Source organism: Ochlerotatus camptorhynchus, unplaced genomic scaffold (assembly GCF_037179485.1).
Source record: "Ochlerotatus camptorhynchus isolate MF236.1 unplaced genomic scaffold, CSIRO-AGI_Acam_v1.1 ptg000105l, whole genome shotgun sequence".
In the NCBI taxonomy this organism is placed as follows: Eukaryota; Metazoa; Arthropoda; class Insecta; order Diptera; family Culicidae; genus Ochlerotatus; species Ochlerotatus camptorhynchus.
The window spans coordinates 3,822,348-3,838,967 of NW_027040595.1; the positions used below are offsets into that span (position 1 = coordinate 3,822,348).

At 37.5% G+C, this 16,620-nt stretch overlaps 1 protein-coding gene across 2 annotated transcripts in view; it reads left to right on the forward strand.

The window, feature by feature from the left end:
- The window catches only part of LOC135699297 (potassium voltage-gated channel protein Shab-like), a 430,144-nt gene that overhangs the window by 378,576 nt on the left and 34,948 nt on the right, over positions 1-16,620 (forward strand). For both annotated transcript variants that reach the window (XM_065219523.1, XM_065219524.1), the window contains one exon: positions 9,455-9,568. In XM_065219523.1, coding sequence (XP_065075595.1) covers positions 9,455-9,568 — 114 coding nt within the window. The remainder of the gene's footprint in view (positions 1-9,454; positions 9,569-16,620) is intronic.

The window sequence follows — 16,620 nt, forward strand, 5'->3', positions numbered from 1 at the left end:
AAGTGGAACTTCAGATCAGAATGTGGTTCCACTATTAATTGGCGAACACTAGCGCACCTAGCGTAAGAAGGCATCTTCTGCCTGCAGGCAGCAAGATAGGCAGCATGCTGATAGTGTGAATGCGCATAGAAAGCCCATGTAACACAGTGTTTGAAAAATAATACTCAAGAGCCCTTTCGAAAGAATAAACTCACGTGTGACTCTGCAAAACAAATCTCACGATCACACGCCAATGAATGTTTTGTTAGTTTTCAATAGATTAATGCAGAAAAAAAATACAAAGCAATAAATTTTTAATCGAGGAATCTCATCGGTTGTTCTTGCGCTGTGAAATTGTGCAAGGCAAAACTCATAGTCATAGCTAAATAATCTCAAGCATGAGATATGAGTTTTTGAGTTCATCTGAACACCGGTTTTTTTGCAATACAATAGGAATTTTGCTCACTTTGAGTCATTACTTGTCGCAAGATACGGAATTATATAATTCCCAAAGATATTCTAATAAATTATTGACAACAAATTTCACATTTTTGTTCACACCTAGAACCAAATATCCAATTCTATCAGAATCAGTTAAAACCCAACTGAAGCTAATTTAATTCAAATCGGTTCAGTTATTCCCGAGAAAAGTAGGTTGAATACAAAGTGTGGAATGTAAATGTTATGTTCGAATATTGGGAACCAAATGTATAATTGAGATAAAATTCAATAAGATTCTACAATGGCGGTGAGCTCCAGCTCGGATTAACTTTTAATACCGACCCTGTCTGCATGAGCTACAAAATGATTGCATAAAGTCGTGTCAACATCAAAGCAGTCGGACATTCTTAAACGGGATTTAATCCGAGGATAATGCCGGTTGGAGCATACCCTCATAGGAGTCAAATGCAATGGAACTTGTATTAGAATCTCCCAAGTAACCAAAAGTTCTAATAAAAGGCTATTTTAGGCTTCAGCAGCTAAGTTGAAGCATAGACAAACAGACGTAACTCATTGAATAAGTTCTTCTTAAACTCATTGTACCTCCAAAAATAGGACATCAGTAACGACATCTCTCGTGCTTCTCGCGGAAAATAAGTTTGCTCGCAAAGTCGTGAACAATGCTGCATGCTAGGTAAAGTAAATATATTGTTTATAGGAAAGTTTGAACATACTGAGAGGTAAGCACATATCATCAGTAAGAGACGTGTGTGTGAGAAAATTTGCGAAAAAATCTAAGGGCACCGGTGGGATTCGAACCCACAATTCCCATTCAGTACACGGGTGCATTGCCAATTATACAACGGTGGACCTATGGTCTACGGATGTATTTGGCTAATGACATTTGAGTTTCGAATCCGTTCCCCCACCCTAGCCTTTTTGCGCAAGCGTTCTCTGATACACAACAATCGTCTATTATCGACGATATGTGCTTGTACCGCAACCACTCAGTATCAGTCGATGTGAACAAACACAGCTCATTTTTGTTGTACATCTTACATGCTGAAATATGTCCAGTACAGTATGACTATAACATTTTGAGCTGCCGGCCTCACCTCCGACCACCGGGCCGTAGTTGATGAATATCAATTACTTTTACTTTTTGATTTTACGGTTTAGCGACTTTGCAGTCAATTTAATTGTTTATAGGAAAGTTTTAACATACTGAGAGGTAAGTACATATCATCCAAATTTTCTCACACACACGTCTCTTACCGATGATATGTGCTTACCTCTCAGTATGTTCAAACTTTCCTATAAACAATTAAATTGACTGCAAAGTCGCTAAACCGTAAAATCAAAAAGTAAATATATTGAAACGTCACTACACATGGACCCCCGTTAATGTGACCGTTTTTAATCTGAACACTTTTTAATTTGAACCCCGCTAATCTGCACGCCGTGCAAACTAAAATTTGTTCAAACGACATTTAGCACATGGAATAGAGTAAAGAGAAATGGAACTATTCGAAACTGAACGTAGCGTAGAATCAAAACAAAACAGCAAATAAGGTCGCCAGAAACTCACTTTAGTGATGGGCATAGGGTTACTAGAAGTTCAAATTATAGAAAGTGTCGTTCAGATTAACGGGGGTCCACGGTATTCAAATCAGTCGTTAAATGCGTGAACAATGATCCAGAATGAAGAGTTACATATGTATGTCTGTGGTTGAAGGAAGTACATACAGTCAGGAATCCTTATTGCCGGATTCCTTATTGCCGGTATCTCTTATTGCCGGATCCTTATTGCCGGGCTATCCGCGAATAAGGATACCCACAGCTTATGGGATTTTCACTAATGGGGGCTGTAGTGGATTATCTCATTTGTTTCAATACATAAAGCTATACTGTCTTCGACAAAGTTGCTGTACTGGGTTAGACCAACAAGCCTGTGCCATTGGATTCAGGTTAAATTGGGAACTACGCCGCTAGAGGCGCTTCACTTTTATGTTACTTATGACGGGCGCTATAATATATGGATCATATTTCCAACATAGAATATTTCGTGATCCTGACCATATAGAAAGTTACTGTCTTGAGTTTAGGTGTTTAGGTGACCAAGAACTTTCGGATGGTGGCCATATTAGTTCACACCTGCACAACTTTGCTGAAAACAGCAACTTTCTATATGGCCAGGCTCTCGAGATACAGTTTATATAGGAATTGCCCATGCACACTAGCGCTGCGTAGTGAGAGAGTTCTGAACTAATATGGCCACCATCCGAATAGACTTGGTCACCTGAACAACTTTGCTGAAAACATCAACTTTCTATATGGCCAGGCTCTCGAGATACAGTTTACATAGGAATTGCACATGCACATTAGCGCTGCGTAGTGAGAGAGTTCTGAACTAATATGGCCACCATCCAAAAGGACTTGATCACCTGCCCAACTTTGCTGAAAACAGCAACTTTCTATATGGCCAGGCTCTCGAGATACAGTTTATATAGGAATTGCACATGCACACTAGCGCTGCGTAGTGAGAGAGTTCTGAACTAATATGGTCACCATCCGAAAGTACTTGGTCACCTAAACAACTTTGCTGAAGACAGTAACTTTCTATATGGTCAGGATCACGAAATATTCTATGTTGGAAATATGATCCATATATTATAGCGCCCGTCATAAGTAACATAAAAGTGAAGCGCCTCTAGCGGCGTAGTTCCCAATTTAACCTGAATCCAATGGCACAGGCTTGTTGGTCTAACCCAGTACAGCAACTTTGTCGAAGACAGTATAACTTTATGTATTGAAACAAATGAGATAATCCACTACAGCCCCCATTAGTGAAAATCCCATAAGCTGTGGGTATCCTTATTCGCGGTTCCTTATTCACGCCCCCGTTACCCCGGCAATAAGGATTCCTGACTGTAGTAGTGTTTCCTACCCAGGACATCTCGTGAAACCTTTCCCGGGAAATTAACTCAATATCACTTTTCCCAATTTCCCGGGAAACAATTTTAGAAGTATTTTTTGGTGACTTGATAAGAACTTTCCCTGAAGACTCAAAAGAAACATCTAAGTAGAAAGTATGCAGACACGTCCAGAGAAAGTTTAAAGATTTTCTACAGAAAGTCGGAAAAATGCTCTAAGTGAAGTCAGGGGAATTTTCTAAGGGAAGCCAGAAGAAATTTCTGCTGGAGTCCAGAAAAAACTTCCGAGGAAATCAGAACACACGTTCATCTTCTTCTTCTTCTTATTCTTCTTCTTCGCATTTCAAGCTTATTGCTTATCGCATATTAGCTTATTGAGTGCGCTGAAATTATTCCTCTAGATGCACTTCCACAGTTGTTAATTGAGAGCTTTCGATGCCTGTACAAGTACATGCATTAGTATAATTGTGTGAAAAGTACAATCATACAATCATACTCTATTGCCCAGACCCACAATGCAGTGGGATGAAATAAAAAAAATGGGACATGGCCATTTGCGACGAAACTATTTAATTTAGGTAGCATTTTGATGTCTTCTAGAATGTTTCTTCATTTTTTGAGTACAGTAGTAGTAAATAAAAGTGATGAAAATTTGTGATTAAGGGAGGTATACACCCAGATAAAAAAAATTAATGTTAATGTTAAAATTGATGAACATCTATGGATACATTATAGATGAAGTCATTTTAAGAAACTTTGTTGAAATCGACAATTTTCTATCTCTCAAGTGGACGAAGTAATAGGGTGAAAATGGTGTGCAAACGATAGTATCCCCTTAAAAAACCCGAGGGGGACGACTCTATCTACGATACAGAAAAAATATGTTTTGCTGTGATTAGCTGCGCGCACGCTGAGTAAATAGAAAGAAGATTGATGAAGATTCTGAAGATTTCCTGCAAAAAGGTGATGCAAGTAGATGCGGGAAATGCAAGAAGATGTTTCGAAGATTGATTCGCTAATGTGAGAACTTTTTTTTAATGTTCTACAAAGCTGTAAGTGCTCTAAAAATGCACAGTTTTGCTATAAGAAGCAAATCAGAAGAAACAAAAAAGTTATGGTAAAAAACAGTTTTTAAGGGGGTACTACCCGAACAGAGAATGAAAACAAAATGAAAACTAAGTTTGATATTTTGATATAAGCGTTCGTGATAACATATTTTGCCTACCGTGTGGTCGATTTAACAGTAATCATAACAAAAATGAGATCTAAATGGCATATGAAGGATATTAAAAAGATAACAAATCATGTTTTCTTGATTTATAATCTATGTATGCGTTTTGATATCAGTTATTTCGTTAATAATAACCAAATAAGTAATCAATATGTTATTATAACAATGGAAGGAAAACAAAAAATACAAATAAACTAAATTAGTTATTATTTTGATATCATGATATCAAATTTAGTAATCTGAATGTTTACCAATAGATAAATATTAAGATTCAAAATCGCAAAATGTTATGAATGAGTTTACATTTATTCAAAATAAAAATAAACCTATTTTTCAATTATTTCTATCGATATCTATCTCATATCGATTTGTAAATTAAATTCGCAGGTAGATTAATATCAATAAATGTTGTAAACTATAACTGTAAAAATCATAATTGTCTTTGAGATGTTTATAAAGAAATCAGCAAGCATGCTGATTGACTCTTCAGAAAAAAAAATAAATAGATTTCAGTGATAAATGAGAATGCCCTTTTCATAAAATATCAAATTTTGTTTTTAACTATTTTTTTAGATATATGAAAATAATATCAAAATATGAATTCAACTAAAATTAAAAAAAAATAGGATATCAAAATATGTGATCAATATGATTTCAAAAATATAATTTGATATCATTTTGATATTATTTTGATATTCAACTTTGCTCGGGTACCGTTTGTACTCCATTTTCATCCAATAGCGTCCACTTGAGAGATATAAAATTGTCGGCTTGGACAAAGTTGCTTAAAATGACTTCACCTACAATGTTTCCGTTCATCAATTTTTACAAGACATCATTTTTTTTCTTAGCTTATACGCCCCTTAAGCAAACAATTTCACCGCTTAAATAAAGTACTCAAAAATAAAAAAGAAACATTCTACAAGACATCAAAATGCTACACTCAATAGTTTCGTCGCAAATGGCTATGTCCCACTTTTTTAATTCGTCCCACTGTAGACCGGACCGGGTGATGAAAGTATCATTTTCATGCGAAGAAAAAAAAACTTATCCGAAGATGTCGAAATAAATTCTGAGGTAGTTAAAAACGACGAAATGTAATCGTCCACTGACATTTTAGGAAACTTACTTATGAACCTCCCAGCGGAAGTCAAAAGAAGCTACCGTCAGAAGAACATGTGCAGATGAATATTTCCAGCAAAATTGGAAGAGATTTCTGGGAGACTTCGGTCATATCTTCTGGGTCAAGAACAACTCACGAGGGTCCTAAATTGAAAAAAAAAACCCCGGAGAGGTCGGAAGTAAAATCTTTTCGCAGCTCGGAAAAATTTCCCGATGGAAGTAAAAATATTAAAATTGTGCATATACTATTTTCCATATTATAAATCGCTGTACAGAAATTCAGAGATAAACATTCTGATGCCATAAATTTAACTTATTATCCTTCTGCACTTTGAACACAAATATTTTCCGTTTCCCTGGAATTCACGGAAAGAGCCATCAGCTGTTTCTTGTTTCCCGGGAAGCCAAAAATGGCCGAAAAATGGAAACACTAGTCTATAGCATATAGACTCAGTCACACTAGTCTATAGCATAGCAGCCTCTTTTATAAGTCATTATACGAACTTGAAAGTTCCGATACCATAATTGAATAGCATTCTAAGCAGTTTCTAACAGAACTTGAACGCTAGTGTCCTTCATGATCGTGTTACAGGTTGATTAGTATTAGTATTAGGAGCTGTTTGAAGAACAGAACTCAGTCCTTCTGTGTGAGAGCCTCAGCAAGAAACACTAGGCCATCTGAAATATATTAAAGTAAGCTGTTGTCCCGACTATTGTTGGAGTTTTCAGCGCCGGCTGACTGACTGGACCGTGAAATACAACTCTTTGATGAATTTCAAATCAGTGTTTCCCCGCATGGTATCCCTACACACTTGTGGTGCAGTAATTAACGTTTGTATATCGTATGCAGAATGCACAGGTTCGAATCCAGGAAATGCTCCTTTTTAATATTAGGATTCAATAATGATACACCGCATAGATATAACAATTGTGATTTATGTGAGCCACTGATCCTTTCATATTTACGTACATGAAATACTACTACAAATAAAGACTTGTGCGGATTGTTGCATGAGGCCTTCGACAGAATTTTTAAGACACTGTAGAGTTGTTAAGCAGTGCCGCAGGGAACTTATTCGGAACATTATTGCGGCTATGCTCACTATGCCTGAAGTTCCTAAGAAGTGCTTTTTAGAACTTTGTTTGAGCTTCTAAGTACTAAGAGTTCGAATCGGTACTTTTTGGAGCTTGAAGTTCCTCGTGTACTTACTTTAGCTTCTAAAGCAACCAAAAAGTTCAGTTTGAACTTTATATGAACGTGAAAGTGGTTTTTTTTTATCGTGAAATGCAGAACTTTTGGTTGCTTGGACTGTTCCCCCACTCTCTGAGATATACAGTGTGATAGTGAAATTTCACTTTATTGTTGTGGTCTTCAGCAGTCACCCGTCGTTCAGGCGTATTGTGTGTGCCACGAAGTGACGGTTCGATTCCCACTCCAGTCTGTGGACCTTTTCGTAAAAATAATTAAGAAAATCTCCCTGCTGTTATACTGGGTGTTGTGTATTGTCCATTGTTAAATTTTCGGACTGTGCAACCTCTAGTTGAAGACGGTGTAAATTCTCTTTTAAAATATCTCCGGAACCAAACGTCCGTTCAGGATATAAAAAAATACTATTCATCTTTTATAAAAATCTAAAACTCATAATTTTTTTTATTTTTTTATTTATTTATTTATACAATACAAGAATAATAGCACAAGTAATCTACTAATGATTTTCAGAGTATATGCTACTATTACACTACCGATGTACCTATTAACCTAACTGAAGTAGTTGCTGCATAAGTTTTTGAATGTTGTTAAACTTCTTGCTGTCTTGCATTCCCTCGGTAGTTCATACCATAATCGTATCGAACGATAGTGCATTGATTCACTTAAAAAATGTGTCGAGCATCTTGGAATAATTAAAACACTTGACCTAGAAGATTGTGAGTTAATAAAGAAGTTTCGAAGATATATCGGACTTTCGTTTAAAATTTTAAAAGTTTGAATACACATTCTAAGTTTCATGTAGTTGACGAAATCGTAGCCGAGTAATAAATTAGAAAAGTTAGAAATGTGATCGTATTTCCGCAGGTCGTATACGTATCTGGTAACGGCATTAAATACCAAGTTTAATTTCTTTGTATTTGTCTTAGAAGTTAAACTAAAGAGAATATCCCCGTACAAAAATAACGGAATGATCAAGGATCTAGCAAACTGAAGTCTGATATGTTGAGGCGTGGAGTGACGTAACAAAACTAGGGAGTGAAGCGTACAATAAACTTTGCTGCACACAGCATTGACTTGAGCATTAAAGTTGAGGTTACAATCCATTACAATACCAAGGTTTTTAATTGTTTCAGAATACATAATGATATCACCACCCACTTTAACTAATGGGATATCCTAAATACCAGTTCGTTTTGATCTAAAAATAATAGTTTGTGTTTTTGCCCTGTTCAAAATAAGACCATTTTAAGATATTTTCTATATCACTATTTAATAATGATATAGTTTCAGAAATATTATTCAATTGGCCAGAGATGTATAGTTGACAGTCATCTGCATATAAGTGAAATTTACAATTTGATAAAACGTTGGGCATATCATTGATGAACATAGAAAAAAGTAGGGGTCCCAGGATGGATCCCTGAGGAACCCCACTCAGAACATGCACGTAATTGGATTGCATGTTATTAAATTCAACATACTGTGATCGGCCAGCCAAATATGATTCAATTAAATTCACTGAGGAATTACCAATTTTAAAACAACTAGCGAGTTTATTGCAGAGTTTCCGATGATCAATTGAATCAAATCCTTTGCTGAAATCTAAGAGCGCCATCACGGTTAACATTTTGTTATCAAGAGCATTTCTTAAATCGTCTTCAATTTTTATTAGAGCTGTAATCGTGCTGCAGTTCTTACGATAACCGGATTGTAAAGAACATAGCAGATTATGATTATTAAGATATTCGTTTAGTTGTTTGGATAGAATTGATTCAAAAATTTTCGACAGAGCACAAAGTATGCTAATAGGTCGATAATCCTTTTCTGTAGTTGGATTGTCAATCTTACCAATAGGAACAATCTTAGCCACTTTCCATGAACATGGAAATTCTGAAGTGGTTATACAAAAATTAAATAAGTCTGTGATGTAAGGTAGAGTGACACGTAAGGACACTTTCAAAATATTTAGAGGAATGAGATCAAAAAATGAAAATACAACAATCAATAGGATGTCTGAATCATGATAAAATCAGCTGTATTACTCCCAGCACCCCAAAAATATGACTTTATTCTCCAGGAAGCTATATGGGTTTTGACACAAATTGAACTTTAATTTCCGGAACATCAGAAAGTCTTTCAATACCGTTTGCGCTAACCTAGGCTATCTAAAACTTATTCCAAAGTGCATGTCTTTTTTTCCATTCCACGCTAATTCAATCCACTCACTTTCTTACCACCCCTCTAAAATTTAATTTCCACTTTTCCCACCCACATATTTCTTCGCAGTATAACTGGCACACCACTGTTATTTCGTTTGCTGTCCCTTTCGCTCTTGCACAAACTTTCGTTATCCTCCATGCGGACATTCTTCATAATCACCAGCGACCAACTACCCCCCCCCCCCCTCAATATGCCTTGTTCATTTGAATTTCTTCGATATATTTTTCATTTTCTTCTACGACCCCCGCCCGCCCTTGCCATCAAGCCCCCTTCATTTCGTTTCTCTTTTTTCAAATTAACCACCCCCACTCGTTCTAGGAAGTAGAAGAACTACGACGTCAAGTTGCTATAGAAACTTCTTCCACTAGTAAACGGGACAAATCCGATACTGAACTGCCATCCGAGTTTGAGTGTTGTTTTTGCACGTCAAAGGTACATTTTTTCTTCCACTACTTACATGCTGCATCCAAAAAAAAAGTTGTCTTCTGTTAGATGTTGACCCCTTATTTACTTACCTTGGTATATATTTGATGGTTCAAAATAGTTTTAGTGATTTGTATTGTACATACGTTCCTTCATATATTGAATTAAACCTTGTTTCGAGTTGTGATTTGATATGTGTTCAAAAGTTAGGATTTGTAGTAGAAAGGGAAAATTTGTAGCAAAATTCTACCATCTTACTTTGCGTCATCACTCTGCTCTTCTGATTAACATTTCAATATTGTTTCCCCTATTGACGTGCCACCCTAATAAAAGCACATTAGCAGGAATGGCTTAAATCACTTCCTTCCCATTTTAATGATGCCTGGCGATACTGGCGTTGCTACCTACTGACATAAGCCTCCACCGCCCCAGCACATAAAAAGTCATTTAGAAGGATGTTCAGTCGTTTGCTAAAAATACATCACTCAGGACAGGACCTCAGCGCCACGCACTCTGCAAATCGAAATTCACCGGAACCAGCCTTGCCCATCGTAACATACCAGCCCACCCCATCGCCATGAATATCCTACTGCAAGCAATAGTAAATGGCACCGGCCATAGCAGCTACACTGACAGAAAGAGATAATGATGAAAAAATTAACCAAATTATCGCGCTATTAACTTAAATTGACATTATAATTTTACGATAAATAGCCCATGGTTTGACAAGACGCGTGCTTTGCAAAGTTCATGCTTCACCATAAATGCCTTTCCAACGCTTAGCTATTTTGCTGCTGCTATTTACTAGATTTCATCGGGGATTTTTGTTTCTATGAAATAGAATTGCAATTATAGTTAAAATATGTTTATAAGAGAACATTGTGAATTACTTCTGATATATACATTTTGGCGGTATACATTTTGCAATACAGTACTACTCCCATTAGTGGCCAATAATAAATAGATTCATTGCGTCCAACGAACCATGGCTAGCCCTCAAAACCATTGAAATACTGCTAGAACAATTGAAATCATTCGAGGCCATCAGTGTTGAAAATAGTACCAATAATGTAATAACTTTACGGGAGAGCATCCACTAGTAAATCGCGATGAATACGGTGTGACCAGAAACCAATATAGCTGTGTGATTTGCACAATTTGTATGTTTCGTATTGGCAGCATTATTGACACCATTCCAACACTGATTGATCATTTGTGTTCTACAACACTAGGGCTTTGTTTCGTAGTCTTTTTTTTTTTCAAAAGTGGAATGAAAAAATGAACTCCAGCAGCATTTAGGTTTGTAGGTAGTCAACGTCCAACCCCAGTGACAAAACAGTTCCGTCACTGTGCCGCAGAGTGCTGGATCATGGTAGACAAAACGGCACGTAAATGAATCGCGACATCCTTGTTTGCATAATTTTCGCTTACGTCACGCTCATTGAATCGTTTCCGCTCGCTTGCGCTTTTCGGGTTAATGTGGAAGTGCCTTCGGTAGGTAGCTCCCACCACGTAGTGTATGTAACGCGTTTGTTGCTTTCACATTTAGGAACTAACTTTGTTATCGATGCCTCTTCGACAGAATACAAAGTCTTACGTGATAGTGGCGGAAGACGTTTGAGCGAACAAAAACCTTAGCTGCTTTTTTTCTGATTTGAATGACTATAGCATTCATATAATTATGTATAACACTTATAAGTAACAATATGTTGATTACAAAAAGTTATTTCTGACATAAGAGTATTCAAATGTGCAACAATATGCTCCGTTGGTCGATCCGTTCTGTACATTCATAGATTCATACCTAATCCAAGATGTTGTAATCTAAACCACATTCTAAAATATACACACACATCCACATTTACACACCATGGTCAATGTATTCCAATTCGATTAATTTTATTATCACATGAATTTTACACATTCTGCTTTACCACCCTAGTTTATTTGTTGTTTAATTGACATCTCTTCCAGTAGTTGATATTCTCCATTAGCATTTTGGATTGACATAGTATATTTCCATCAGAATCGTTTCCCCACTATACGCCCCATTAGGTTATTCTTATCATTATCATTCGAATGCTTCTGGATATCAACTGGAAAAGGTGTCAAGAGATAAGTATTGTTCCCTTCATTAATACCAATTCAATGTGAGGTTCATCAAAATTTGCTACAGTTGAGTAAAAGACGAACTGATCACACGCAACCTTCTTGAATTTTCACCGAAGTTGCATATTTTTACGTTATGGTCATTATGGAATTTTACCTCAGTTTCGAAAAGAACGTCCATATTTTTTTCTATAGTTCTTAGTACGATAACGTCTCCACTAAGCTAAATGACGTTTAAGACAACATAGTTACGTTACTTTTATTAGTCCATCAAAATTTGACCTACCAATGTTCCGCAAACTAACTTGTTTTCGTGGCAGGTTGCCTCTAGTTTCTTCAGCGTCCCACTATTACTACACGGTAAGAACAGATAACCCAAATGTAGATTTGATTTACCCAGATTGCATTAAACCGGAGTAACTCAGAATATGGGTAAATTTCTATCCCAAACATGGGTAAATATGATCAATATGGGTCATTCCAGATCAAGTGGGTACAGAATTTTTAAAAGTTGTGGTCGACGTCACCGATTTGAACCAAACTTGGCCAAAACGCTTATTTTGGCATTCTGAACAAACGCCTTTCTTGATTTTGCTCTGAAGTGCCTTCTGGGTCCTTCTGGGTCCTTCTGGGCTACAACCAAAATTTCAACATTTAGAAGAGATTACTCCACAACCAAATAAGCTATTCGTGATCTTAGAACGTCAATTTGAAGGTTTTTTTATTGTTTGTTCTTATAAGTGTACTTAATTTTTTTTTATAGTAACTACAGTAAACAGGCTGATTACCGGCAAGTTTCCAAATTGTCAAAAAATAGCCTATTTTCACCAATGGCGGGAGTTTTAATTTCTTAATATTTTGAGCTCAAATTTTCACCACACTTTGGAAAACTCTTCTACTTGATGTGTTTCCAAGGGCAAATGATTTGCATATATAGTTTTTGAGATATGACCAGATGAGTGAGTTTTGAGCTTTTATGGTGGATAATCAATGCTAGGGGAAACAGTCCTATTGTTGCGGTACGTTTGTAGCGTTAGGTTTGAAGGAATTCAAGAGAAAAAAATATATAGTGGGAACAGCCCTATTGTTGCCGTACGTTAGCAGCGTTAGAAGCCTATTGTTGTGTATGGAGACCTCCATACACAACAATAGGCTTCTAACGCTGCTAACGTACGGCGACAATAGGGCTGTTTCCCCTAGAAGTTATGCGTCTCTTGCAGGTGACAATTCTTATCACGAAAAAAACGAGTTTGCTGTTTTCGCTTCCGTTTGCATTGTTCCATATGTTGAAGCGTCCATTGCTGTAGGGAAACGCTCCTATAGTTGCGGTACGTTAGAAGCGTTAGATTCCAATAGTTGTGTATTGAATCTCCATGCACAACTATAGAACCCTAACGCTTCTAACGTACTGCAACTATAGGAGCGCTTCCCCATAGCATCATCGCATTCTTTTCGTCCAAAACTGTCTGACAATCCTCGTCGAATCAATTGTTTAGTCAATTTTCTCTTCACAAACCTAATGGCACCTTCTGCTGCGTAGTTTATGGCTGATTTGACACAAGTGAAGTAGTCCTTAAAAATGTCCTCAATACGGGCTTCGGTCGCTAAGTTTGATTTTGAAATCAAAATTGTTGAAGTAAATCAGGTTTTTGAAATATTGATTATAATCCTTTACAAATGTTCAAAAGATCAATACTATCTGCATATTGAATAATTATTCAATATGCAGATAGTATTGATTTTTTGAACATTTGCAAAGGTTGAATTTCAAATACAGTTTACGCAAAAATTCATCAACATTAATTTCCATAATTTAAATTTCACTAAGGGATGTTGTCAAAAAAAATGTATCAACTTGCATAAAATAATAAGCGACGAACCTCATGAGGAAAACAAAATGAAAATTAGTAAATCACCTTGCGCCTCCATCCTAACCCATAAACGATGAGGTGTAGATGTGGTACAGTATCTGGGTACCTACATGCAGGCTCGATGGAGCCTCGCTCGTGAGTTTGAAATGAGCCGAGCGTAGCATTTTCTGAGGAGTAGAATGCCTACTTCCAATTCATTCAACTGAGCTTCAGAGCTTGTGACCGAAGGGGAATACAATGAGAGTGAGGTTTGCTGCCATTCATGTTCATGTTTTCTATCACACGCTCTTAAGCTGGGTTTAGACAGGGCAAGTCAATTGATCAAGTCAGTTGAATTCAATTGGCTTGAAAAGTTGAGCCTGGTTCAACTTTTTTCAATTCAAGTGAGTTGATCAAGTCAGTTGAATGGCATGGTTTACACGTTCAATTCGCGTTCAAGTCAGTTGAATTCAACTGAGTTGATCATTTGACTTGCCTAGTCTAAACTCAGCATTACTCTCACTTTGGGTGAACTATGAGCTTTTTGCGTCGAACAAAAAAGTTATCCGGAGTCTCGAAAAGCGCGTCACGTCAAATCATCCTCTCGCTGAAGTTCCCTCTCCCTCTCTTTCGAGGAGTTTTTGTTTACTTCTTCCATATTCCTGTCGCCATTCACTCGAGGTGAGGGCTGGCTAAACTCGTAGGACAAGAATGTTTTAAAACCTCCAGTGAGTTTGAGGAGTTTCAGCAAGCCTGCCTACATACAGTCAGGAATCCTTATTGCCGGTATCCCTTATTGCCAGATCCTTATTGCCGGGCTATCCGCGAATAAGGATACCCACGGCTTATGGGATTTTCACTAATGGGGGCTGTGGTGGATTATCTCATTTATTTCAATATATAAAGCTATACTGTCTTTGACAAAGTTGTTGTACTGGGATAGACCAACAAGCCTGTGTCATTAGATTCAGGTTTTATTGGGACCTACGCCGCTAGATGCGGTTCATTTTTATATAACTTATGACGGACGTTACAATATATGGAACGTTTGACCCAAGTTAGAATATTTCCTGGCCATACAGAAAGTTGCTGCCTTGAGCAAAGTTGTTCAGATGACCAAGTCCTTTCGAATGGTGGACAAATTAGTTCAGAACTCTCTCACTACGCAGCGCTAGTGTGCATGTGCAATTCCTATATAAACTGTATCTCGAAAGCCTGGCCATATATAAAGTTGCTGTCAGCTGACCAAGTCCTTTCGTATGATGATCATATTAGTTCAGAACACACTCACTACGCGGCACAAGCGTGCAATTAAACTTCCTATATAAGCTGTATTTCGAGAACCTGGCCATATAGACGGTTACTGTCTTGAGCAAAGTTGTGCAGGTGACTAAGTCCTTGATGATGGTCATATAATTTCAGAACTCTCTCACTACGCGGCGCTAGTGTGCACATGAACTTCCTTAATATGTTATGTCTCGAAAGCTTGTCCATATAAAATGTTGCTGTGCAATGTGAGAACAGGAACCGGAAAAGGGATGACGTGTAGAGGCCGGAAATCGATGCCAGACGTCATTTTGGAATTGGTCAATAAAAACTGTCAAATACCCTACAATACGGGTATTTCCGGAGAGGAAACGATGTGTAGAGGCCGGAAATCGATGTCAGACGCCATTTTCAAATCCAAGTTGGCGCCCATCGGTTCAATAAAAACTGTCAAATACCCTACAGTATGGGTATTTTCGGAGAAGGAACGATGTATAGAGGCCGGATATCATTGCCAAACGTCATTTTGGAATCCAAGATGACGAACACCGGTTCAAGAAAAACTGTCAAATACCCTACAACATCGATTTTTGACCTCTACACGTCGTCCCTTATCCGAAAATACCCATATTGTACAATATTTGACGGTTTTTCTTGAACCGATGGCCGCTATCTTGGATTCCAAAATGGCGTCTGGCATCAATTTCTGGCCTCTACACGTCATTCCCTATCTGGAAATACCTATATTGTAGGGTATTTGACAGTTTTTCATGACCCGATGGTCGCCATCTTGGATCCCAAAATGGCGTCTGGAATCGATGTCCGACCTTTACACGTCGTTCCCTAGTTGAAAATACCCATATTGTAGGGTATTTGACAATTTTTCTTGAACCGATGGCCGCCATCTTGGATTTGAAAATGGCGTCTGGCATGCTTGGCATGCACAGTTGTGCACACCAACTGCTCGTTTGCTAATAACTTTTCACTCATTTGTTGAAATTTGTTTTTCTTTAAAGTAGTTGTTAGATTAGGATCATAGTTTACTATTGATATGCAACATTTTAATCAATACCAATGAATTTTTACACTTAAAGTCCGAGATGTGCAGCTAGCATTTCTCACTTCATTTTTACAATGCAAAAATAAATGCAGTTTATTACTAGAATTAAAATCTGCTCTATTTTTACGTATCTCACACATAAGCTTAAACTTTATTCTATCTACTGCTTCAAAATGAACTATGTTACGTCAACTGTGTGCAAAGTTATTAGCAAATGAGCAGTTCGTGACCAAAACTGAATATGCCAAGCATGGTTCTGGCATCAATTTCCAGTCTCTACACGGCGTTCCCTTTCTTAAAATACCCGCATTGTAGGGTATTTGACAGGTTCGCGGTTCCTTATTCACGTAACTGTGTAAGGATTCTTGACTGTATATTTAAAGTGAAAAAAAAAACGATTCAAGACTTCTGATCGGCTGAATTTCGGCGAAGTTTTCAATTTAGCTTAATCAATCAAACCCCCTCACATTGAATTCTGTACACATCGATGTTCTCTCAGCACGTGGCATCTTCACACATCACACACTTTTGCGTTGCTTTATGTTTATCACGTATTCTAATTTTCGTATTTGAATTTTCCACACCACTACCAACACCAACCCGTACACTTACACACCCAAAATTGAACCACCGCTCTGTCCTTGGCGTTCTACTTGTCCACAGAACAAATTTTCCAGTTCCTTCCGATCGGCCGCACACTTACACAACCACTTACCGAGGGCCCCGCCAAACACGATTACTCATTTCCAGAATCCTCCCCAGCAGGACTCCAACGA